At 43.4% G+C, this 27,016-nt stretch overlaps 1 protein-coding gene across 1 annotated transcript in view; it reads right to left on the minus strand.

The window, feature by feature from the left end:
• Positions 1-27,016, minus strand: part of LOC147117611 (1-aminocyclopropane-1-carboxylate synthase-like protein 1) — a 74,411-nt gene that overhangs the window by 31,518 nt on the left and 15,877 nt on the right. Inside the window, exons 2-8 of the mRNA XM_085988738.1 lie at positions 23,543-23,602; positions 17,939-18,012; positions 14,081-14,150; positions 10,387-10,453; positions 10,214-10,311; positions 10,045-10,122; positions 788-888 (exon numbers count right to left, since the gene is read on the minus strand). Coding sequence (XP_085844864.1) covers positions 788-888; positions 10,045-10,122; positions 10,214-10,311; positions 10,387-10,453; positions 14,081-14,150; positions 17,939-18,012; positions 23,543-23,602 — 548 coding nt within the window. The remainder of the gene's footprint in view (positions 1-787; positions 889-10,044; positions 10,123-10,213; positions 10,312-10,386; positions 10,454-14,080; positions 14,151-17,938; positions 18,013-23,542; positions 23,603-27,016) is intronic.

Genomic DNA, 27,016 nt, shown 5'->3' on the forward strand with positions numbered 1-27,016 from the left:
AAAACTACTGCAAAGTACAAGTGCTGTAAGTAATACAAGTAAATTTCTGAGGGATAAGAAGTGTTTTCAAACCCCCCACCCCCAATCCCTCCACCCCATGAAGTAACATAACGCAGCTCTAATCCTATCCACATAAAACACTTGGTATGCTGGAGGGCAGATTATATCAGTCTAGTACTGTAATAACTTCCATATCGTGCCTTTGTTTTACACAACCAACCTCCATACTCCCACCCCCACACTAATCACCAACCCAAAGATCAGATAGTGACCTGCTCCCAGGCCTCTATCTATACTATATTCCTGAGTCAGCTGCTGGTTGTGCAAGATGACTCATCCTTGAATTCTCCCTCCCTGCTGGCATGTATCCAAAGTTCAGCTGAGAACAGAAGCTCCAAGTGTGAAGAAAATGTGAGGTGTGAAACTGCATCTATAATGCAGCAAGTTGAAACACCAACACACTATGCCACTGAGTTACTCTGATCTCAACTTTTAATTGAACATTTAAGATACAAGCATATTCTACAGCAGAATTGCTGCTTAAATAGTTTTGTTGATTCGTCGCAAGACATACCACAAAATCCTTTCATTCATACTTCAAGAGGTTAAATACGGAGAGCTAAACTTTAGTTTTAAGCATTTTAAATTGTAGCCGCCTGTCCATATTTTTTAAGTCCACATGCAAATATAGTTTGGTCAGTGCTGCAGGGTGATTACCAAAGTTAATTTTGTATTGAAATTTCCAATATGAAAACATTGCAGCCCAAAACAGTGTTGGGACTCAAACCTGTGTGCAAAGTCTAGACAGTCTTTCAGTAACTGTTCAGGGTAAATGTCCCCTAACGGATTGTGAGGGTTGATCAGGATTAAAGCTCTGACTCTGATGCCCTGAAAAAAGAAAAACTGATAGTCGAAGACGCTGAGGATGTGAGAAAGAGATGGCGAGTCTTCTCAGTCGCCACCCCTTGATAAGCAAACAATCACCAATAAAAATTATGATCTGTACATGAATATCTGCAACCATGCTACAAATACTTAAGATACTTCAGAAAGATATACAGTGCCCCAGCTAATTAAAACAGGTATGTGTAGCATTTCTAAAACAAAAATAAATGCTTCCTTACCAATTAGGTCCCAGCAAATAAATGCTTTGTAAACCTAGCTCCTTCATATTTAAAGACATCCCTTCTAGATTGTTTCCTCTAAAATCCCCAAAATCTGCTGTGCAAAAATAATAAAACTAGCTGGGGCACTGATAATACAATTTAAATTACATTAAATAAATCACTTGTGCAAGATTAGAATTAGTGGCTATTTCATACAAACAGGCTGCAAAAATGTTGTTTCCAATTTCTTAAGTGACCCAATCCTTGTGTTAACTAATCTGCTCTAAAACTGAACAAAAACTGAAATAAAATCTGCAAGGCAACAGTTGGGAGTGCTATAACTAGCATCAGGAAACCCGAGCTAGGGAGGGAATTAAACAGTCTGGATTCCTGCTCCTTATTGCTATCCAGTGGCTCCTGCTGGAAAGTGCGTGTGGACATTAGGTGCAGGTAGGATTGCATTTAGTTGCAGCTGCTCCATGCTTGCTCGAATAACCAACTGTCTAGGTTCACAAGTGATAAATGGCCACTCTGCTGAAATATCAGGGAGGTTGCTGGTGCCTGTAGAAAATTGGCCCAGCAAGGGTCAGCACTTTCAGGAGAGAAGGGAAAAGTGGAAAACAAACAAAAATTCCAGCATTTTGTACAATGGTTTAGATTGGACAACTTTTTGACTTTTGACAGAATACTCTTTAGGTCAGACTGGTTCAATACTATTTAGAACTTGCCTAACATTTGCTAGAATCAGATCGGACTACCATAAATATGGCTTTTTTCAGACTTTAGCATCTCATCAGTAAGATAAAATTTAGAATACTGGCATTTGGGGGGCTCTAGCTTCATAAATGACATTAATACATTGTAGAGAGCTCAGAAGAAGAGCGACAAAAACAATTCTAACACTTAAGAGCTATTAAGACATTCACAGAACTGAACTTGGACCCACTGGAGAAAAGACCGAGAAGGATGTGATTCAGGAGGTACACAAAGTCGATGCAAGTAGGTTAATGAACTTAGAGTGCAACTGCAGAACTGGAAATATAATCTCAAATGAGACTAGTTAAATTTCTCTTCCTCCATCCAATTACAAAATAGTGGATATGAGAGGTGATTCCATGATCCCATGCAGGAAGTGTGGATTGGAAAACCAGGGCTACAATGTTAAAGTGTTATCTTTGACCTGCACTCCCTGCAAGTGTGGTTTCACAGAGTGTGCAGGATCAACACTATATAGAATATACTCCCAACAAGAGCAGTAATCTTGTGCTAATAAAGATCAAGACTGAAGGAAGATGATCAATGGGATATCATTGTTTCTGAACTGCTGGAACCAGGGAAATATCATCTATGAAATGCAAATGACCAAGTCTGAAGAATGTTAACCCATATTCTGGAGTTTTACACCCAACATAAGATACTGCTTAAGATTCCACATGAAGTTTAGGTCATCAAGCCATAGGAAGGAAAAAGGGTGCAGTGTAGTAGAACCAGGATGATGCCCAGTCTTGAGAATTTATGTTACAAGGAGAGGTTAAGGAAGTTGGGCTTAATTGTATTGGAAAATTGGGGAATTTCAATGTGACCTAATTACTTTACCCATGTATGAATAGGATTGATATAAATTGTTCACACTGATGAAGATTTCAAACAATGGTTTGAAAGTTAGGGGTAAATAGGAAATTTAGGCAATGTAATAGACTTAAGAAATGGGTTACAAGAGAAGATCAGTAAAGCAAATACTACAAATTGACTTAAAAGACAATGACCTAGGTTTCTTATGTATGGTTTATTGGGCTGAATGTTTTTCCTATTCCTATAATTTCTTATTCCTGTAATTTCTTATGTTCTAATGCTAATACTGAAGTAAACTATGCCAGAACAACATAGGCACAGCCCATGTAGGCCCCATTTACTCAATTTTACCACTTATGAAACTGGAAACAAGATCATTTCTGGCCAAAAGAACTTAAGATAGCTCAAACTATTCAGCAGTCATCTAACTCTAACCAACTCAAACCATTAAGAATTGCCAGTGGCAAAATTTTAAGACCAGACATGATCTGGGAGTTTAGTTCAGTTTTCAATTTTCCAAATAGACACCAAAATAACCTCTTCCTATCTTAAAAAAAAATAAAGTTCAGATAAGTAAAACTGAACAAACTACACTGTAAAAAAAAAGGCAAGAAAATGTATTTTGATGAATTTTGCACACATCGTGGTAATGGGAGGTTAATACTGGGGAATGGAACAATTTCCATTACACTAACCCAGCATCAGCATCAAGTATTTCCAGGCCAGGTATAGCAAAGTTAGAGACAGAGTAAAGCTCCCTTGCCTCTTCCCTACAATATCCTGCAGTCCCAACCTCAGAGAGGCATCCTTTAATACAGCAGAATGATGTATTTCCATTTCCCACACCAACCATCATATAGACTCTGAGTGAGATTCTTATTTAGGGGTGGTTTTGTATTGTGGAGCCACATCCACTGGGAACTGGACTGAGATGTCCAAATTCATTTTGTGTTGGACCTTTACAGACAGCAGACTTGCTTCCCATCATTCTGGGCTAAATACAAGGTAAAACTTCCAACAATTTGTATTGCACAAATGATTAAACATTGCACCAATTGTTCAGTATGTCAGGGCCAAAATAAAACATTTTCTATTATGCAGTGCCACAAAACCTGGGGTGATAATCTAACCTCAACAGTGTTTTGCTAATTATTTTCTCCCTCTCTTTTTAAAAAAAAATGCTGCAACAAATCCTAAGTATCAAGAAAGAGACCATTAAATATAAGGGTAAAAAAAAGTACCCACAGCAGCACTTATCACATTTTCATAACCAATATAAGCGCAATTCAGGAAATTGCACTGTTATTTTAAAAAATTTCCCTCCTAAAGAGAAGCGCCCCCCCCCACAAAAAAAATCTATTTTTGATTAAACAAGGATACTCAATGTGTTTGTACTAGGATTACATTTATCAAAGGCAATTATTCTAACAGAGCACTACGTTAGAATTTTTCCTTTTAACAGAAACATTGTTTTGCTTCATAGAAAGTCATTAAGTACAAGAGCTTGAAGCTTAAAATAAATCAAAAGCAACAATTCAAGTCTTAATCCTATGCTTTCAAAATGGTTTTAAAATTCAATTCCTCTAAACGATCAAGGAATTTCCTTCGGGTAGCTGACTGCTACAATCTGAATTTGTTGTTCCTTCATAGAAGTCAGTATCATGTCTTATTGTACGTTATGGAGCAATTTTGGAGAACTGCAACTATTCACTCCTTCTCTCCTGAAAGCAGTGACTCAAGCCGAGATACAAGTCTATGGTACCATCACCTAAGTGGCCATTCTTTGTCGGAGACTAGCAGGTCATCTACCATAGAATTCAATCAGTCCTTATTCAATGTGTGTACACGATTCTTTCCAGCTGGCTAAATACTGACTTAACAGAAGCTGCAGCCAAATCCCTCCCTAGCTTCAGGGAGGCTCAAGACAACTTCCTCTACTACGCCGACTGAGATCAGCGCAGACAATATGACCTACCTGATCTGAATGGCTCGTTCCTACACCAGGTGCCTTATCCACCAAACCATCGGTGCAGCCCTACAAATGTCACTTTAAGCAATTTTTCAAACTACAGGAAAGGTAGGTTAGTTAACTATGCACATTTTGGTTCTTAAAGTATTTTGTTTGCTCTACCAGTATGACTATTTTTGTAAGTCAAGTAGCAAGAATAACCCAAATCAACAGAGTCCCTTGCCAATAACATGACTGGAATCTTCACCATAACCACCATTTTATGATCTCCCTGCCTGCACCCACCATCTTCATTTCAAAATGCTATGTGCAAGGAGCTCATGGACATCCTCCAAAATTTAGATAATTTGTTCTGCTGACTCAACTTCATAAGAATGGTGTTAGATTCAGTGTATGCTGTTGACAGTCAGCTCCATCACTCCCAATACCACCTTAGATTCCATGATTGTTGCTGCCTGCCCAACATCAAGTCATGAGTAAGCCAGATTTTCTTCCAACTGAACACTAGCAAAACCAAGCCATGCTCTTCAGTTCGCACCAGAGAACTCTCACCCTAGCCCACTATTCCATCCCCAGACTGGCTGAACACTTGGACTAAACCCAACCTCGGGTGTCCCATTGGATCCCAAGCTGAGCTTGAAACACCACATCCAGTGCATCATCTGAGCAATATCACACACCTCTATCCCTACCTCATCCACTACTGCTGAAACCCCCATACATGCCTTCATCAGCTCTAGGCTTGATTTCTCCAAGGCTCACCTCATCACTTCCTGAGCTCCAACCAGCACAAATTTCAACTCAGTGTCCAATATTCCATCTCTCTTGTGAATTGCTTTGGAATATTTTACTATGCTGAAGATGCTATATAAGGGCAAGTTGCTGTTGTAGTATCTGAGGTAGACTTCAAAACAACAGAATACAAAAAGGGAATAAATATTGAACAAATTACTTAAAAAGACATTACCAACAACTTTCTTCAAGGGCACCTTTGACAAATTAGTAGCTTCTTATTGGAGTTTTCATTTATTCTATCAATTCTGTCAGAACGTGACCAATCATACAACCATAAATGAAGGAAAAAGTTACATTAGAGCGTTAATAAACAGATATACCCAAAGCTCACCTTTCATTAGATCTTAATGCACTAACAAATTGCTTTTGATTTAATTTAAACTTATACTTGAACAGAAGTAATTATTAAAAAAAAGTATACACACACACACACACCAAACACGTTTTTGACAGGGATACTTAAAAGTTAAGAAACTGATACCAGTGCTCAGTTCTTTTTTCTTCTAACGGCTTTGTTGAAAATGTGATTCCATTTTACAGCTAACAAGTTCAAAGTTTATAGAATGAAAAAAAAACACCTTCTTTCAGCAGTTTGTAAAATGAATTATACAGAATACAAAAAGCCTGCATGTGAAATGAATATACCCACCCAGAGAAAAACCTAGTGCAAATCTTAGCTTCTATATTTTTGATACTGAATGCCAACCAATATTTGGCCTGAACAAAGCAGTTCCTTACTGCTGTTGTTTTTTAACACAATCGAGACTGTACTGTGAAATTTGTACCTCTGCTGCAGAATTTTACTTCAAAAGGTCATGCTCTCTTTTGGAAGAAAGTCTTTGTAAGCAACAATTGCAGACATGTAAAACAGAGCTGAAAGTTACACTGACCATACAAAATAAAAGGAACAACAGAAGTCTTCATAAATTAATATAGCATACCATTTATATATGGTTTTAAAAACTCTACAGAAAGCATTCACACATAATTTTTCCTGCTAACTGTATTAGCTTGGTTATATACAACATATGCAGTTTTAGACACCAATAAAACCAGATGCAAGGTGCAGAAAACAGAAATATGGTGCACATCCCGTATCAACAAACAGCACCATGGAAAAAATGGAATGTAGGTTCACACCTGCATTACCAGATTCTCCAGATAAAGCAAGGAATTTTCCCTGGGGAGGAAGGTGACTAAACCTAAACAACTTCATGTCAAGTGGCCATTTATGAAAAGTAGTGATAAATAACTAAGCGGTTGGCATTCCTCGTTTATGATAAGTGGGGACTAAAGAGAGAAAGAAATATTTGCTCTTTTTTCTACTCCCAGCCCACCATTTGTTTCAAATGATAAACATATTTGAGGGTTCGGCTGGAAATAATAGTAAAGATAAGAAAAAGGGACGAGAGCAAAGGTCAGAGTACAAAAAAAATAAAGACATTATAAATACACAGGGAACAAAAAAAGTTTTAGGAAGTAATAAAATACCTGACAAGAATAAAGAAGGAGTAATGAAAATTAAAAGCATATTAAATTGCCTGCACACCACTATACAGAGCATCAGCAATAAAACGGGGCAATTGGAGGCAGTAATTGGAAAAGAAGAAATAAACATAATAGGGGTAATAGTGGCTGCAGAGAAGATAGGATTGGAAGTTAAATATTGCAGGCTATAATGTATTGAGAGTAAGTTTAGGAATGGATCAGTCACCCTATTAGGGGTATATGACAGACAACCAAATAGTGGAAGGAAAGTGGAGGTCAAAATATGTAGGCAAATCCATGAAATGACAAACACAGAATCACAATCATGGGGGATTTCAACTACCCCCAAATAAACTGGCAAGGAGTGCAAGTCGAGAAGATAATCGAGTTTTTACACTGTGTACAAAACTCCTTTGTGACCCAATATACAAGGAGCCCAACAAGGAAGGAAGCACAGCTGGACCTAGTAATGGGAAATGAACTGGACCAGCTATAGGAACATAGGAACAGGAGTAGGCCATTTAGCCCCTCGAGCCTGTTCTGCCATTCAATGAGATCATGGCTGATCTGTGACCTAACTCCATATATCCGCCTTTGCCCCATATCCCTTAATACTTTTGGTTAATAAAAATCTATCAATGTCAGATTTAAAATTAACAATTGACCTAGCATCAATTGCTGTTTGCAGAAGAGAGTTCCAAACTTCTACCACCCTTTATGTATAGAAGTATTTCCTAATTTCACTCCTGAAAGGTCTGGCTCTAATTTTTAGACTATGCCCCCTAGTCCTAGAGTCCTCAACCAGTGGAAATAGGGTAGCTAGAGAGAAACTATCTGTTCCCCTTAATATTGGGCCAGAACTTCGGGTCCCCCCCGGGTGAGTACACGCTGGGTACTCACGCATAGGCCCAACGAAAGTGCCGGTTTCGTGCATGCGCGGGAAACCGGAACTTCCGTTCCCTTAAAGAAAGGGGTTCACAGGTCGAACGCGTGCGCTGGAGAGGCAGCACGTACGCCTGGAACTTCTGGTTTTTTTCCAGGAGGGTAAGTCTCCAGCAGCTACGCTTATAAAAAGCAGTCGCAAGGCGCAAAAATGTGTCCAGTTCTGGCTGGGCTATGTATAGACTGTCCACGGACACGATAAGAAGAAGAAGAAGGTAAGTGGTGAATTAAGTAAAATTAAAACATTTTTTCCACAGGTTTATTATTTTTAAATACTTTAAAGAAAGGTAAGTTTATTTTTAGCCCCGTTATAAACTGTAATTAATCTTTTCAAAAATTTAAATTATTGTTTAAAAGTTATTTTATGCAATTTATAGTTATTTTAAAAATGTGATTTTTTAAAAATTTATTTGAAGTTTTAGTTATGTTTTGGGGCTGAATTGTATTCATAGATTTGACAGGTCTTCCTGTCAAATCTATGAATACAGATTCCCTGCTACCATTGGCTCTCCATGGCTCACGTGATCCCAGGGGACGCTTCGAACTAACTGCGCCCCTTGGATACGCAAGCACTGCGCGCCGGCAGTTGGAGCAGGCCCAGGATCAGAATCCCACGTGGGCCCACAGCACAACGGCCGGCGCGCTAGGTAAGTGCAGGTCGGAGGCGTGCACCCGCGGGAAGCCTCCGACCCGAATTTCTGGGCAAATATCTTGAAAACTTTGATCAAATCACCCCTTAATCTTCTAAATTCCAGGGAATACAACCCCAGTTTGTGTAATTTCTCCTCGTAATTTAACCCCTGGAGTCCAGGTATCATTCTGGTCAACATACGCTGCAATCCCTCCAAGGCCAATACATCCGGGACAGGCTGAATTCAGAGAGAATGTTTCCAATGGCCGGGGAGCACAGAACCAGGGGCCACAGTCTAAAAATAGCGGGCAAATCATTTAAAACAGAGATGAGGAAGAATTTCTTCACTCAAAGAGTGGTGAGCCTGTGGAATTCCCTGCCACAGAGGGCTGTGAAGGCTAATTCAATAAATATTTTCAAGAGAGAATTGGATATATTTCTGAAGGCTAAGGGGATTAAGGGTTACGGAGAAAAGGCGGGGACGGGATACTGAACTGGTAAGATCAGCTATGATCTCAGACGAAGATCAGCCATGATCTCATTGAATGGCGGAGCAGGCTCGAAGGGCCGAATGGCCTACTCCTGTTCCTATCTCTATGTTTCTATCCTCCCTAAGGTGTGGTGCCCAGAACTGCTCACAGTACTCAAAGTGTGGTCTAACCAGGGCCTTTGTATAGCTGCAGCTTAACTTCGACCCCCTTGTATTCTAGTCCTCTAGATAGAAAAGGTCAGCATCCTATTAGCCTTTTAGATTTTTTTTGATTATTTTCTGTACCTGTAGCTAAGAGAAAGCAGCATGGGAAAACATATAAAAAGTAGTGATCACAATACTGCACAAATAAGGTTTAAGATAATGATTTAGAGGGATATAGACACTACAAAGAATGAAGTAATAGATTAGAGAAAATCAAAACAACTATGAGGGAATGAGGATGCAGCTAAGGGAGGTAAACTAGAGAAAAATATTTTTTTAAGGTAGAACAGTCGGCAATATTTAAACGCGAGATTGATAAGAGTTCCACTAAAAAAAAAGTAGCCAAAAATAAGACGCCCTGGATAAATAAAGAGGCAAGGATAAAATTGAAACTGAAGGAAAAGTACACAAACAATAAAAGGAGAGGATGACAAAAGGGAATATGAGCAGCTCAGGAAAGAAGTTTCCAAGCACAAAACATTTGGTTTTGTCTTGTTACATACTTACTACACAAAACTGATGAAGCAATCATTTTTCACTTCTTACCATGCCCCATAAAGGAGCATGGTCAATTATACATTTAATTAGTTCCTGAAACATAGCTTGTCTATAATGGTTTTAAAAAATCTGCCTTTTGTGTGTGGTATTTAGACAATGCACAGATTTAAAGCTTTCAGCCCTGCTTCATTGCCAATTGTGCTCATACCAGCAATGCTTGTATGGCAATTAGTTGAACTGTATAACCCAACTCCTGAAGATCATACCATACTACTTTATTGTACACCTGTAACCATGAAGCATTACTGGCATGAAAACACAACTGGGACTAAAACATTTCAAAGCGTACCTGCTCCTTTGCTTTCTGCATAGCTGCTTCAAGTTTTTTCACTGTCAGCTGAAAGGGAAAACTTTCACCTTCTGACATCTAGAAGTAAACAATTAAAAAAAATCTTAGTCCATCCACCACAATTTTAAGTAAAAAAAAACAAACAGAGGGAGACATATCATTCACATACCTTACTATCCAAAGGTACGTGCACAGCTTGGACTTCTCCATACAGCCACATATCTGGGTTCACACCACCAAAATATGGAGTTGGAATCAGGTAACCATCTTTAAACAAAAAAAATAGTCTTACCGGAATAAAAAAAACAAGCTAAGCAAAATAAAAATAATGACTGCACTTACCTTCTGGGTCAAATAAAACCGTAGAAAGTGCAGCAAAGATGGAACAACATCCATTCATGACCACAATCTAAAAAAGGCAGAGAAATGAAGTCAAAACCAGTGGTAAAAAAGCTAGGGCTAACACAGTAGCTTTAATTTTACCTACATCTGTATATTATTTATTTTAAAATGTTATTCCTTAATAGCCCCCTAAGCATCACAGAACTTCTAGACTACATGGCATGACTATGTGAACAGTATATCTACACAATCATGTATACTTAGCAGTTGAAGCAAGTTTAGAGATGAAACATATAGCCTAGGCGTAGTGCCCTATTCAGTAACTCAGCTGAGAAGTGGCAAAATTTCCCACATAAAGGCAAATTCAAGTAAAGCCCTGGGCTTCAAATTCATGGCCCTCCGCCTCTTTACACTGAAATTCAATTTAACAGATGCAAACAATTTATGCACTCCAATAATAGGAAAAGGACAATTTTAATTTTATTAAATGCTAATAACTAATAAAATTATTTTGCCACACTTTTACCATGTACCTCTGCCATACTAGCCATGTAACAAAATCTACCAGACAATAGATTGGGTTTCACCACTACTGATAACAGGAATCAACAGCACCATGTTTTTGTCCTGTCCATAACTGAAATAGCAGAATGTTTTATTTTAGTAACCTCTAATATTGGGGAGCTACCACTGGGTATGGAAAAAACATTGAGAGTAGTTTCTACTGGTGTACAGAACAACAACTAGCTACAAGCTAGTCTTATCCATAAATTCCATTGCTTTCTTTCAGCTAATATGGAAGTTTGTCATATCAGGAGAAGAATAATTCAAGAAAAAAAAACCTGAACCAGTGGTAAGTGAAAAGAATTGCAATATATGAAGTCTGATGATAGGGTTGAAAAAAAAAAATTTCTTTCTCGTGAACAAAATTATGTGAAGCAATTGCAGTCACATACTTTATTTTTTTGGGGTCATCATAACTTCTATATTTTGGTTACACAGTGCATCAGCAATGGGCAGGAGCAACGTAGGATGAACTCACCATCAACCCTCAGGAAACGCTATGTATTTCTGAACAGATATTGGGGTTAAAACTGTAGATTCTTAATACAGATTTGTCAGCCAGTACTTTTGACCATAACATAGAAAACATAGAGATAGGAACAGGAGTAGGCCATTCGGCCCTTCGAGCCTGCTCCGCCATTCAATGAGATCATGGCTGATCTTCGTCTGAGATCATAGCTGATCTTACCAGTTCAGTACCCCGTCCCCGCCTTTTCTCCGTAACCCTTAATCCCCTTAGCCTTCAGAAATATATCCAATTCTCTCTTGAAAATATTTATTGAATTAGCCTTCACAGCCCTCTGTGGCAGGGAATTCCACAGGCTCACCACTCTTTGAGTGAAGAAATTCTTCCTCATCTCTGTTTTAAATGATTTGCCCGCTATTTTTAGACTGTGGCCCCTGGTTCTGTGCTCCCCGGCCATTGGAAACATTCTCTCTGAATTCAGCCTGTCCAGGCCTGCCATAATTTTATATGTTTCGATGAGATCCCCTCTCAATCTTCTAAACTCCAGTGAGTACAAGCCCAAACTATTTAATCTCTCTTCGTAGGTCATTCCCGCCATTCCAGGTATCAGCCTGGTGAATCGCCGTTGCACTCTTTCCATGGCAAGAACATCCTTCCGCAGATGGGGCGACCAAAACTGTACACAATACTCCAGATGCGGTCTCACCAGCACCTTGTACAGCTGTAGTAAGGTATCCCTATTCCTATACTCGAACCCCCTTGATATGAAGGCCAACATACCATTTGCCTTCTTAATCGCCTGTTGCACCTGCATGCTCTCCTTCAGTGACTGGTGCACAAGAACACCCAGGTCCCTCTGCACTTCCCCATCTCCCAATCTATTGCCATTTAGATAATAATCTACCCTCCTGTTTTTACCCCCAAAGTGGATAACCTCGCATTTATCCACATTATAGTGCATCTGCCACGTATCCGCCCATTCCCCCAACCTGTCCAAATCGCACTGTAGCCTCCTGACATCCTCATCAGAGCCCACCCCTCCTCCTAGTTTAGTGTCGTCAGCGAATTTGGAAATATTGCATCCAATTCCCTGATCCAGATCATTTATATATATTGTGAACAGCTGGGGTCCCAGGACAGATCCTTGCGGCACCCCGCTGGTCACTGCCTGCCACTCCGAAAACGAGCCGTTTATTCCAACTCTCTGTTTTCTATCCGCCAGCCAGTTCTCTATCCACGTTAATACTTTGCCCCCAATCCCATGAGCCTTAATTTTGCATGATAATCTTTTGTGTGGAACCTTATCGAAGGCTTTCTGGAAGTCAAGGTACACCACATCCACTGGCTCTCCCCCATCTATTTTACCAGTTACTTCCTCAAAAAATTCCAGCAGATTAGTCAAACACGATTTACCCTTTGTAAATCCATGTTGACTCTGTCCGATCCTTTCCCCATTTGTCAAGTGCTCCGCTATTTTATCCTTAATAATGGACTCTAGCATTTTGCCCACAACCGATGTAAGGCTTACTGGTCTATAATTCCCTGCTTTCTCTCTACCCCCCTTTTTAAATATTGGGGTAACATTAGCTACCCTCCAATCCACGGGTACTGTTCCCGAGTCAATGGAGTTCCGGAAGATGATCCTTAGAGCATCTGCTATCTCCAGGGCCACCTCCTTAAGTACCCTAGGATGTAGTTTATCAGGCCCCGGGGATTTGTCGGCCTTCAGTCCCCTCAACTTACCCAACACCATATCCCTAGAGATACTAATTTCTGTCAGCTCCTCCCTCTCATTAGTCCCTATGTTTGCCGATATTCCTGGGAGGTTATTTGTGTCCTCCTTTGTGAATACAGAACCAAAGTATGAGTTTAATTGGTCTGCCATTTCCTTATTCTCCATTATATATTCTCCCGAATCGGACTGCAAGGGACCGACTTGGGATTTTACCAGTCTTTTCCTCCTGATATACCGATAAAAGCTTTTGCAGTCTGTCTTTATGTTTGCTGCAAGTTTACTTTCGTATTCTATTTTCCCCTTCCTGATTAATCCCTTTGTCCTCTTTTGCTGTATCCTGTACTGCCCCCAATCTTCCGGTCTGGTGCTTTTTTTTGCCAGTTGATATGCCCTTTTTTTTGATTTTATGCTGTCCCTAATTTCCCTCGTTATCCACGGTTGAGTCACCTTTTTAGGTTTATTTTTATGCCAAACCGGTATAAACATGTTCTGGAATTCTTCCATTCTATCTTTGAATGCTTGCCATTGTCTCTCCACTGTCAATCCCCCCAGAAACACCACCCAATCAATCTTACCCAATTCCCGTCTCATACCCTCGTAATTCCCTTTATTTAAGTTCTGGACCTTAGTCTCTGATTCAATTTCCTCACTCTCCATCTCGACTGAGAGCTCGATCATATTATGATCGCTCTGACCCAAGGGGCCTCGTACAAGAAGATTGCTGATAAGTTAAAGGTTAAAAAGACAACAATGCGAAGAAACTATCAAGTCCCAGCCCCAACTGACTTCATTCTCTTCCTTATTTCTCTGAAATATCAACTTACACAGTATTTTACTTTAAGTAAAATTTTAAGTTGTGTAATTACCCATTCCCAACCTAAAAGGGTAATTAAATATGAAAGGCAAAACCAAATACTGGTATTCCTTACATGCTCCGGATCCAATGCTTTTGGAGCTCTGGCATGCTCAGTGAGAAATTTGGCAATTTCTTCTCTGAAACTGAAGCACACAGTTAATGTAGACAAGAACACACAATTTTTGTTCACTAACATTACAACATATACATTTACTCAACCTAAAGTGAGAAAAACAAGATTTTTTTTCTAACACAGCTGAAATTACTTACCAGTCCTTAATACCATATATCTTATAGTTTGAATACTGATGTCCAATTAAACTGAATCTAATCAGTATGTTAGCTGAAATGTTGCCGATGTTCAAATATCTGGGATGGGGAAAAACTCAAGTATCTCATGTAGCTCAGAGTCTACCAAGGAGGTACATTGTTGTATCCATCATAGCTCTCAATTCTTGCAAGCAAACACGTATGATTTATTGCTGGGTTTCCATTTCAGCTAAGTCTATATATTGAACTAATATAAAATGGTATTATTTTGTGTATTTCTACTTTTAACTGTCCTAGATGCAGATTAGAAATTACATCCTATTGAACATAAACTGTATGACATAAACCACCTTTTATAGTTTTCAGTTATTATAACAATGTCATGCAATTGCCATTTTAGTAGATTAAGCAGACATTAATTGTTCTATTAGTTAATATAACATTTAAAGAATTATCCAAGTCTATAACTGAGCTAGGTGGTAAGAAATCTGTTGTGAGCAAGCCTAAGAAATGCCTGTTGAAACAAAGACTAAGGCCTAGAAATTCAGTGGGCTGCGCCACCAGTTAGCGCCCAAAGAGGGCACTTGGTGGGTTTAGCACCACTGGCCACGCCTCCCGCGAAATTTAGCGGGGCGCTAATGGCGGCGTTAGCCTGTAGCACTGCGCCGCCACCGATGAAGTCATCGGTGTGCGCAGCGCCCCGCTACCGCTATTTGGTCGCGCCCCCCACTGTAACGCCGGTTGCAATTTGCGACCGGTTCAGGGGGGCCGACCTGCGGCGGTAGTGGCGCTAATTAAAGGGGAGGTGCGGGGCGGCCATTTTTTTTGCTGGCCGCCTGCCAGCACCTCCTCGCGCCGCCGTCCCTGGCCTCCTGATCCACGCCCCCCCCCCCCCCCCGGGCAATGCCGGCTGTGTCCCAAGAGCCCGGCACTTCTCCTCGGTGCCGGGCTCTTTTGCCGGCACTCGCGATCTCGGATCGCGCTGGTGCAGGCCCCTCCCCTTTAAGGGGAGGAAGGCCTGCAGTACCGCAGCGCGCCGTGCCGCAGCGTGTGGCGCTGCGGCACGTTGCGCTGCGATATTCAGTTGCAGCGCCCCAAGAGGGACGCAGGGCGCCTTGAGCAGCGCCCCGCTTCCGTTTGGGGCACTGAAACTGAATATCGGGATGGCGCAAGCGGCTCCGTCCGGAGCGGTAATTCCGGCGCCCAGGCGAGCTTGGCACCCCAAATAGAAATTACAGTAGTGGCTTTGAACCGACCAAAGCACACAATTCTGGTCTACTGGCATTCTATATTGAAGTATCAAGAGACATTTTTGTTAAAAAGGACACCCCCTCATTTTTATAGCATTAACTTTAAAACCAATTGAAGGAAACAAAAAGAAAAAAATATATGCTCAATTAAACAAGTCATTAGAAAGCGCATTGTAAAGTACAGTCAAACTAAATCCAGCACTGTTTGCACATTTTAAGGTTTTCAGGATGATATAATTCATTTTGTAGCATTAAGATATGGGGGGGGGGGTAATTTTTAACTTCACCACCGGTGCAGTAACCTGGCGGAGCGGATTGGCCAACCGTTGTAGAATCTGTCCGACATTCGTTCCATTGAAATCAACGGAATAAAATTTGGACTGGTTCTACAACAGGAGGGCAATCCACTCCTCCAGGTTACTGCTTAATGGACGAAGTTGAAAATGACCCCATGTTCACTAATGCCTATATAAACAAGAGGGAAAAGTAGTTCCCCCCCACCCCAAAGAACATAAGAAATAGGAGCAGGAGTAGGCCATTCTGCCCTTCCAGCCTGCTTCGCCATTCAATAAGGTCATGGCTGATCTTCTACCTAAACTGCACCTTTCTGCATTATCCCCATAACCCTTGATTCCCTTAATATTCAAAAATCTATCGATCTCTATCTTAAATATACTCAACGACTGTGCATCCACAGCACTCTAGGGTAGAGAATTCCAAAGATTAACCACCCTCTGAGTGCAGAAATTTCTCCTCATCTCAGTCCTAAATGGCCGACCCTTTATTCTGAGACTGTGACCCCTGGTTCTAGACTCCCTAGCCAGGGGAAACATCTTCCCCGCATCTACCCTGTCAAGTCCTGTAAGAATTTTGTACGTTTCAATGAGATCACCTCTCATTCTTCTAAACGCTAGGGAATATAGGCCTAGTCTACTCAATCTCTCCTCATAGGACAATCCCCCCCATCCCAGGAATTAGTCTGGTGAACCTTTGTTGCACTCCCTCTATGGCAAGTATATCCTTCCTTAGGTAAGGAGACCAAAACTGTACACAATACTCCAGGTGTGGTCTCACCAGGGCCCTATATAATTGCAGTAAAACATCTTTACTCTTGTACACAAATCCTCTTGTAATAAAGGCCAACATACCATTTGCTTTCCTAATTGTTTGCTGTACCTGCATGTTAACTTTAAGTGATTCGTGTACAAGGACACACAGGTCCCTCTGAACACCAACATTTAAAAAATACTCTGCTTTTCTATTTTTCCTACTAAAGTGGATAACTTCACATTTCTCCACATTATATTCCATTTGCCATGTTCTTGCCCACTCACATAGCTTGTCTATATCCCCTTGAAGCCTCCCCACAACTTACATTCCCACCCAGGTTTGTATCATCAGCAAACTTGGATATATTACATTTGGTCCCCTCATCTAAATCATTGGTGTAGATTGTGAATAGCGGAGGCCCAAGCACTGATCCTTGCGGTACCCTACTAGTTACAGCCTGCCAACCCGAAAATATCCCATTTATTCCTACTCTATTTTCTGTTCGTTAATCAATCCACGCTAATATATTACCCCCAATCCCATGAGCCCTAACTTTGTGTAACAACCTCTTGTTTGGCACCTTATTGAATGCTTTCTGAAAATCCAAATCCACTGATTCTCCCTTATCTACCCTGCGAGTTACAACCTCAAAAAACTTTAACCAATTTGTCAAACACGATTTCCCTTTAAAGCTGCCGGGACTGCAGATCTGCTTCCCTTTTGTGTCTCAAAGCCGGCCTAATGTCTGTCTGTGGCTCTCTCCCGCGAATCACTTTTCTAAAACATGTCAAACCCGCCGCTCATTGCTGGCTGGTGGGGGCGCTGCTGCGCGCGCGCATTCGACGCATCTCCTCCGTCAAGTCATGACTGCTCATCTCGACGACTCTTAGTTTTACTGAAGTTTTACCAGTGCTGCATCTTTCCTCTCCCGGTACCCAGAGTATGACAACAGGGGAGTTCTGATCATCGTCTTAGACACAGGAGTGGATCCCGGAGCACAAGGACTCCATGTAACGTGATTGTAGTTCAGGCCTTGCGAAGCCTCAGGCTCATTTAATAATGGAAGATTTTACTATTTTACACTACATTTTGTGCAAATAAGATAGCATCTGACTACTATCTGAATTTATGTTTATGTTTATACAATGTTCCCTCTAATTTTGTGTGCGCGGTCCCTTTAAATTTGCTGTGTGGCCGCACATACGCAGTATCTCTTCAAATGGTGAGCGGCCTGTGTGGGGCCTCACGATTGGTGCACGGCCGTGCACCTTAGGGGGAACATTGGTGTGCAGCGCTCAACAGCTCACCAAAACGTGTTAAGTGGCCCTCAAGCCCAAATAATTTCCCACACCTGTTCTTACCTCTCAATGCCTTGAACGTTGGAATACTGTAACAAGTGAGGCGCAATGTTGCTTCCACCATTAGGTCTGTTGAGCTTTGAACAGAGAGGTAAAATATTAAGTTTACACACATGTATCTAAAACTGTAAAAATGTAGCTTTTAAAACCACTTATTAATTAAATAAAGTGATTACATACTACAGTTTTATAAATTGTAAAAAACACATCTCGGGCCGTAATTTGCGGCCCCTATGGGTTCACACGCTCTGCATGCGCTAAAACGCAGAACATGCGATCTGTCAAGAATTTTCTTGACAGATCATCCGCATCCCCAGGAAATTGACATCCGTGGGCGGCGAGTTGGGCTACTTGCCCAACTTCTGCCCAGTGAATGCCAGTGAAATTTTTACGCCTGGTAAAAGCAGGCATAAGAGTTTTATAAAACAGAAAAATAAAATGTAATCAGTAATTTATACATGTTAAAAACTTGTTAAATAAGGTAAGTTTATTTTTAGTCCCTTTAAAACATGTAAATTTATTTTTCAAAAAATTAAATTTTTGTTTTAAATATTTAATTAAATACAATTTTAAATGACTTTTTTTTAAATTTGATATCTAGGTGTATTTTTTGGGATATTTCCATTCGTACTTATGGGGCTTCTGTACATTCGGAATCCCCATAAGCATGAATGGGGATTCCCTGCTGTCATTTGTTGGGCCAGCCCACGTGATCCCAGGGACGCTCACGAACTGCCTGCGCCCCTGGGATACGTGGGCCTCTGCCCTTGGGTACCCAGAGAGGCCCAGGACCACGAGTCTCCATGGATCCCGAGGCCCCAGGTACGTGGGCATTTTATTTGCAGATCGGAGGCATTTCCTCGCAGGAAGCCTCCAAGCGCAAATTCAGGGCCCTCGTGTTTTATTGGGAGGGGAAGTTAAATTATCAAGTCAACTTCAAAAAACACATAATTCTAACATAAATTTAACTTCTTGGTGTGAGACATGTGATATGTATGCTTAAAAACATTCCAATAGACCAAATACAGGACCTTGGTGAGACCACACCTGGAGTACTGTGTGCAGTTTTGGTCTCCTTACCCAAGAAAGGATATAATTGCCATAGAGGGAGTGCAGCGAAGGTTCACCAGACTGATTCCTGGGATGGCAGGACTGTCGTATGAGGAGAGATTGGGTCTACTAGGCCTGTCTTCACTAGAGTTTAAAAGAATGAGAGGGGATCTCATTGAAATGTATAAAATTCTGACAGGGCTAGACAGACTGGATGCAGGGAGGACGTTTTCCTGGCTGGGGGGGTCTAGAACGAGGGGTCTCAGGATACGGGGTAGGACTTTTAGGACTGAGATGAAGAGAAATTTCTTCACTCAGAAGATGGTGAACCTGTGGAATTCTCTACCACAGAAGACTGTGGAGGCCAAGTCACTGAATATATTTAAGAAGGAGATAGATAGATTTCTAAACACAAAAGGCATCAAGGGGTATGGAGAGAGCGGGAATATGGTATTGAGATAGAGGATCAGCCATGATCATATATTTTTTTAAATATTCCTTTATGGGATCTGGGCGTCGCTGGCATGGCCAGCATTTATTGCCCATCCCTAGTTGCCCTTGAGAAGGTGGTGGTGACCCGCCTTCTTGAACCACTCCAGTCCGTGTGGTGAAGGTACTCCCATAGTGCTGTTAGGTAGGGAGTTCCAGGATTTTGACCCAGCGACGATGAAGAAGGATCAGCGATATACAAGAAACTCTCGTTTAAACGGCACCTAATTATCCAGAATTCTCTAATAACCGGCAAAATTCAGGAGTAAGTTTTGAGGCTTCCGTATACTGTATAATTGCGGCTGTGTAACCGGGGATCTCGTACCTTTTGCCGTGTAACCGGGTCCCCTGTACCTGTGATCGGGGCTGCAGCACTTCTGGCTGCGTGATCGGGGCTGCAGCACTTCTGGCTGCGTGATCGGGGCTGCAGCACTTCTGGCTGCGTGATCGGGGCTGCAGCACTTCTGGCTGCGTGATCGGGGCTGCAGCACTTCTGGCTGCGTGATCGGGGCTGCAGCACTTCTGGCTGCGTGATCGGGGCTGCAGCACTTCTGGCTGCGTGATCGGGGCTGCAGCACTTCTGGCTGCGTGATCGGGGCTGCAGCACTTCTGGCTGCGTGATCGGGGCTGCAGCACTTCTGGCTGCGTGATCGGGGCTGCAGCGCTTCTGGCTGCGTGATCGGGGCACCAGCACTTCTGGCTGCGTGATCGGGGCTCCAGCACTTCTGGCTGCGTGATCGGGGCTCCAGCACTTCTGGCTGTGCTACGGGGCTCCAGCACTTCTGGCTGTGCTACGGGGCTCCAGCACTTCTGGCTGCGTGATCGGGGCTGCAGCACTTCTGGCTGCGTGATCGGGGCTCCAGCACTTCTGGCTGCGTGATCGGGGCTCTAGCACTTCTGGCTGCGTGATCGGGGCTCCAGCACTTCTGGCTGCGTGATCGGGGCTCCAGCACTTCTGGCTGTGCTACGGGGCTCCAGCACTTCTGGCTGTGCTACGGGGCTCCAGCACTTCTGGCTGTGCTACGGGGCTCCAGCACTTCTGGCTGTGCTACGGGGCTCCAGCACTTCTGGCTGTGTGATCGGGGCTCCAGCACTTCTGGCTGTGTGATCGGGGCTCCAGCACTTCTGGCTGTGCTACGGGGCTCTCGTACCTTGGGCCATTGTCACTCCATGTCCCTTCTTCCTTATCCGGAATTTTTAATCAACTGGCACCATCCCGGTCCCGTCAGTGCCGGATATCAAACAGTTTCCTGTACTTCTAAGCCAGGATGATGTGTGACTTGGAGGGGAACTTTGAGGTGGTGGTGTTCCCATGCTCCTGCTGCCCTTGTCCTTCTAGGTGGAAGAGGTCACAGGTTTGGGAGGTGCTGCCAAAGAAGCCTTGGCGAGCTGCTGCAGTGCTTGTAGATGGTACACACAGCCGCCACGGTACACCGGTGGTGGAGGGAATGAATGTTTAAGGTGGTGGATGGGGTGCCAGTCAAGCAGGCTGCTTTGTCCTGGATGGTGTCGAGCTTGAGTGTTGTTGGGGCTGCACTCATCCAGACAAGTAGATGGTGGAAAGGCTTTGGGGAGTCAGGAGGTGAGACGCTCGCCACAGAATACCTAGCCTCTGACCTGCTCTTGTTGCCACAGTATGTGTGTGGCTGGTCCAGTTAAGGTTCTGGTTAATGGTGACCCCCGGATGTTGATATTGGGGGATGCAGCAATGGTAATACCATTGAATGTCATTGGGAGGTGGTTAGACGCTCACTTGTTGGAGATAGTCATTGCCTGGCACTTCTGTGGCACGAATGTTACCTGCCACTTATCAGCCCAAGCCATGGACTGCATCATTATCTGAGGAGTTGTGAATGGCGCTGAACACTGTGCAGTCATCAGTGAACATCCCCATTTCTGACCTTATGTTGGAGGGAAGGTCATTGATGAAGCAGATGGAGATGGTTGGGCCTAGGACACTGCCCTGAGGAACTCCTGCAGCGATGTCCTGGGGCTGTGATGATTGACCTTCAAACCACCACAACCATCTTCCTTTATGCTCAGTATGACTCCAGCCAGTGGAGCGTTTTCCCCCAGATTCCCATTGACTTCAGTTTTACTAGGGCTCCTTGATGCCAGACTCGGTCAAATGCTGCCTTGATGTCAAGGGCAGTCACTCTCACCTCACCTCTGGAATTCAGCTCCTTTGTCCATGTTTGGACCAAGGCTGCAATGAGGCCGGGAGCAGAGTAGTCTTGGCAGAACCCAAACTGGGCATCAGTGAGCACGTTATTGGTGCGTAAGTGCCACTTTATAGCACTGTCGATGACACATTTCCATCACTTTGCTGATGATTGAGAGTAGACTGATGGGGCGGTAATTGGCCGGGTTGGATTTATCCTGCTTTTTTGTGGACAGGACATACCTGGGCAGTTTTCCACATTGTCGGATAGATGCCAGTGTTATAGCTGTACTGGAACAGCTTGGCTAGAGGCGTGGCTAGTTCTGGAGCACAAATCTTCAGCACGATAGCCGAGATGTTGTCGGGGCCCATAGCCTTTGTGTGTCCAGTGCGCTCAGCCGTTTCTTGATATCACGTGGAGTGAATCGAACTGGCTGAAGACTGGCTTCTGTGGTGGTGGGGACCTCGGCACTTCTGGCTTAAGTTGGTTGCAAACGCTTTAGCCTTGTCTTTTGCACTCACGTGCTGGGCTCCACCATCATTGAGGATGGGGATATTCTTGGAGCCTCCTCCTCCAGTTAGTTGTTTAATGGTCCACCACCATTCACGACTGATGTGGCAGAACTGCAGAGCTTTGGTCTGTTCCGTTGATTGTGGGATCGCTTAGCCCTGTCTATAGCATGCTACTTCCGCTTTTTAGCATGCATGCAGTCCGGTGTTGCAGCTTCCCCAGGTTGGCACCTCATTTTTAGGTACGCCCGGTGCTACTCCTGACATGCTCTTCTACACTCCTCATTGAACCATGGTTGGTCCCCTGGCTTGGTGGTAATGGTAGAGTGAGGGATATGCCAGGCCATGAGGTTACAGATAGTGGTGGAATACAATTCTGCTGCTGCTGATGGCCCACAGCACCTCATGGGTGCCCAGTTTTGAGCTGGTAGATCTGTTCTGAATCTATCCCATTTAGCAAAGTGGTAGTGCCACAGAACACGATGGAGGGTGTTCTCAGTGTGAAGACGAGACTTCATCTCCACAATGACTCTGCGGTGGTCACTGCTGCCAATGCTGTCATGGGCAGATGCATCTGCGGCAGCTAGATTGGTGAGGACGAGGTCAAGCAGGTTTTTCCCTCATGTTGGTTCACTCACCACCTGTCGCAGGCCCAGACTGGCAGTTGGGTCCTTCAGGACTCGGCCAGCTTGGTCAGTAGTGGTGCTTACCGAGCCACTCTTGGTGATGGACATTGAAGTCCCCCACCCAAAGTACATTCTGTGCCCTTGCTACTCTCAGTGTTTCTTCCAAGTGGTGTTCAACATGGAGGAGTACTGATTCATCAGCTGAGGGAGGGTGGTAGGTGGTAATCAGCAGGAGGTTTCCTTGCCCATGCTTGACCTGAAGCCATGAGACTTCATGGGGTCTGGTGTTAATGTTGAGGACTCCCAGGGCCACTCCCTCCTGACTGTATACCACTGTGCCGCCACCCCTGGTGGGTCTGTCCTGCCGGTGGGACAGGGCATATCCAGGAATGGTGATGGAGGAGTTTGGGACATTGGCTGAAAGGTATGATTCAGTGAGTCTGACTATGTCAGGCTGTTGCTTGACTAGTCTGTGGGACAGCTCTCCCAGTTTTGGCACAATTCCCCAGATGTTGGTGAAGAGGACTTTGCAGGGTCGACTGGGCTGGTTGTGCCGTTGCCGTGGTCGATGCTGGGTGGTCCATCCGGTTTCATTCTTATTATTTTGTTTTGTAGCGGTTAGTTACAACTAAGTGACTTGCTAGGCCATTTCAGAGGGCAGTTAAGAGTCAACCACATCGAAGGGCCGAATGGACTACTCCTGCTCCTATTTTTCTATGTTTCTATTACTTTCAGTACATGAAATTATTTTTCAGTATTTTACATACTCACCCACTCTTCTATTAAGTCAAAGCAAAGTTTGTTCTCACTAGTTCCCAAATTCAGAACACCCTACAGGAGAAGACAAAAATCATTTTTTTCATGGCACTCTTGCATATGTAAATAAATGCACATAAACTCACTGATCACCATAGTCCTGAAAACATGCATCATACAACCTCTTAGGTTCACATTTGGTATCTGGTGATTATTTTCTATTTCTTTCTACCACATGCAGGTATCACAATTAAAACCCAGCAACTACAAGTTCTGCAATTTGGAAAATAACCTACACATAGCAAGCGGCAGGATCTGGCAATTGGCACAGGCATCGTGGGCCGAATTTCTTCCTTCTGTGCAATAATATGATTCATCTGCTATAGCAAATCTTCAGTTTCTACTCCCGAGTTACTTGTGCAAAGCACATATGGGGGTAGCCACATTTTTTCCAGTATTATTGCAGTCAGTTCCCACTGCAACGGCCAAACAGATCTTCCATAATGTTCCACATTCCTACTTGGTGAAGCGCACAATATACTCAGTATCCTTCCAGGGGTCAGGAATCATTAGATTCAGAACACAGACTGGTGTTAGCAGGCCAGAGAAGGGAAAGAGAAAATGTAAGGAAAGCCATGGCATTTACCTCATTACCTACCTATATAATAGCTCTCCTACAAACACAACTTAGGTCAAACACTCAATATATTCTGGACTGATATGTACAAAAAATTAGCTGTACAAAAAATGTACCACAACATATTTATAAACCACAGAATGGACCACTTGAGTACCAAATATTTCTTTAAAAAACAGCATTTCCACTGTACAAGATGGCTAGCAATTGACAAAAGAAAAAAGTTCCAGGACATCAATCACTTATAAATAGATGAGATTTTGGTAACTGGGCAAGTACAGTTATGTAACCCTGTCTTCAATAGAGTCCAAAGAACTATGAATCAAAGCAACATGGGAGCTATTGAACTTCTAAGCTGAACTTTTGACCCCTTAGTATTGCTGGCACCAGCACCTTTTAATTAAGTAATGCCTGTGTGATCTAATCACCTAATTCATGATTTATTTTAATTATGTAGTCAACGGCATTTGTAGTTGAGATATGCGCTTGTAAACTAATCTATATCTATCTATATATATAATAAATCGGTACATCTGTCTGTCTGTCTGTCATTCTGTCTGTCATCGCGTGTGCGTCTGGCGGGCTATGCGCTCGAAAGTTACAGGGCGTACCTATGCGCGCGTTACCTCCAAAAAAAGCTTACACTTCCGAGACGGTTTTAAGCGTATTTACGTTTCGGCCGGGCTAAAATCGCGCCTGCGGTATCCCAAAAACCTTCAACATTCCGCTCATTAGCATCTCATTATCCGCTCATTAGCGACAGAGTGACCTCGAGGTCGACCGATCATACGGCGGCTTGCTGCCGCGTGCGGCCGGGCCCTCCTACGGTCGAGTGACGGGACGATTGACCAATCCTACGCTTTGGTGACCTGACGGTCGACCAATCGGTGCGTGTGGGCGGGCCTTATCGTTCTGAACCGAGGTGAGTCGCCGCCATCTTGCTTCCATTCTTTTTCCTGCTTTCTGCGTCTTTCTTTTCAAATATACATTTCCACCAAAATAAAATTGAATTTATTAAATTGTTTTTAAAAAAACTCATTTGTAAACCTAACCTGAACATTCTTTTTCCTACCTTTCCCCGTTTTTTTCTTAGGCCTCAAAGCCTGCGCCTTTCTTGCCCAGCCAGGCCCGAGCTAGGTGATTGCGCTTCTGCTAAGCTCCTCACCACCCCCCCGCCGTGTCACGTTACCCAGGGCAACGGCGTCAGCCACGAGGGTCAGGGTGCGCGCGCAGCAGGAGCAGGTGAGACGCGGCGTCTCTGTTCCGCGCTCGGCGGGGGCGGGGGGGGGGGCGGGGCTCGGCCGCCTCTCAGAGCCGCAATCGGGCTCGGCCGGGGGGGGGGGGGGGGGGGGGGCGGGGCTCGGCCGCTGGCCGTCTCTCAGAGCCGCAATCGGGCTCGGCCGGGGGGGGGGGGCGGGGCTCGGAGAGCGGGGCTCTCGGCCTGGGGCCCCCCCCTTCCCCTTCCCGCCGCCCCCCCATCCCCTTCCCCCCCCTTCCCTTCCCCCCCCCCCCCCCCAGTCGCGCTCTCTCTCTCTCTCTCTCTCTCTCTTCCAACAACAACATGCCCTCGAAAAAGCCTCGGCACCGCCGGGCACTTCAGCTAGTTACTAATAATTCAAATATGTACCCTTTCGGAAGGAAAATTGTAACCTCGAGATAACAAGGAAATATATGTAAACTGATGTTCTTTGTTGGAGGTAACAGTAGCTAAATTGTATTGAAATTAAGATAGCGGGGAATGCAGGAATGGCTCTAGCAGAGATAGCCATTAATCAAAATTGGCAAGAGTTAACTATACAAATGGCTGAGCTAGCTACAGTGTTTAGAACAGATATAAGGAAGAGAAGCTCCACCACAACTTCTGTTCTCTAGGTCAGGTACTGATAAATTTGTTCTTGATCTGTTGTAGTACAACTTGCATTTATATAGCGCCTTTAACGTAGTAAAATGTCCCAAGGTGCTTCACAAGATCAGACAAATATCAAGGCCGTGCCTACACTCCCAATTGTTTCTGAAATGAATCCAGGGTTTTCGCCTCCACATTCTGCCCCAAAGTCCATTGCAATACAGGAAACTCTTTAGTATCCGGCACCGACGTGTTGCCGGTTGATCAAAAATTCCGGATGACGGAGAGGGTTATCTACCGAGGCTACTTTTAACAAAGATAAATAAAAAAATCAAGAAATGTGCAGTATACAGTAATTAGGTACTCACCTACAGAAAGGGGGTCACAGTCTAAGGATAAGGGGTAGGCCATTTAGGACTGAGATGAGGAGGAATTTCTTCACCCAGAGAGTGGTGAACCTGTGGAATTCTCTACCACAGAAGGCAGTAGAGGCCAATTCATTAAATATATTCAAGAAGGCGTTGGATATATTTCTTAAGGCTAAAGGGATCAAGGGGTATGGGGAGAAAGCAGGGACAGGGTACTGAATTTGGATGATCAGCCATGATCGCATTGAATGGCGGAGCAGGCTCGAGGGGCCGAATGGCCTACTCCTGCTCCTATCTTCTATGTTTCTATGTTGTGTTAAATGGATGGTGGAAGATGCTTGATTAAGTACAGTACTGCCAGTTGCGGGTACTCCATAACTCTTTAATTACTTAACAGTAAAACAAAACTTATAAATGACTGTACAGTACATTATAAAGTACTGTAGTTGACTATACACTTATTCCAAGTCAGCTGGTTCATCAGGAATAGCTATGCCAGCTGGGTCATCAGGATCATGCACTTCAACAGATTCTTCAGGCACTTCCACAGATTCTTCAGGCACTTCCACTGCTTCAACTCTTTTGGAAGCTTTCCTAAACATGTCCCGGATGTCTGCTTGCTTAGTGGACTCTTGCCT

The sequence above is a fragment of the Somniosus microcephalus genome, chromosome 5, assembly GCF_052327205.1.
Source record: "Somniosus microcephalus isolate GS21.2 chromosome 5, FLI_Smic_1.0, whole genome shotgun sequence".
Taxonomy (NCBI): domain Eukaryota; kingdom Metazoa; phylum Chordata; class Chondrichthyes; order Squaliformes; family Somniosidae; genus Somniosus; species Somniosus microcephalus.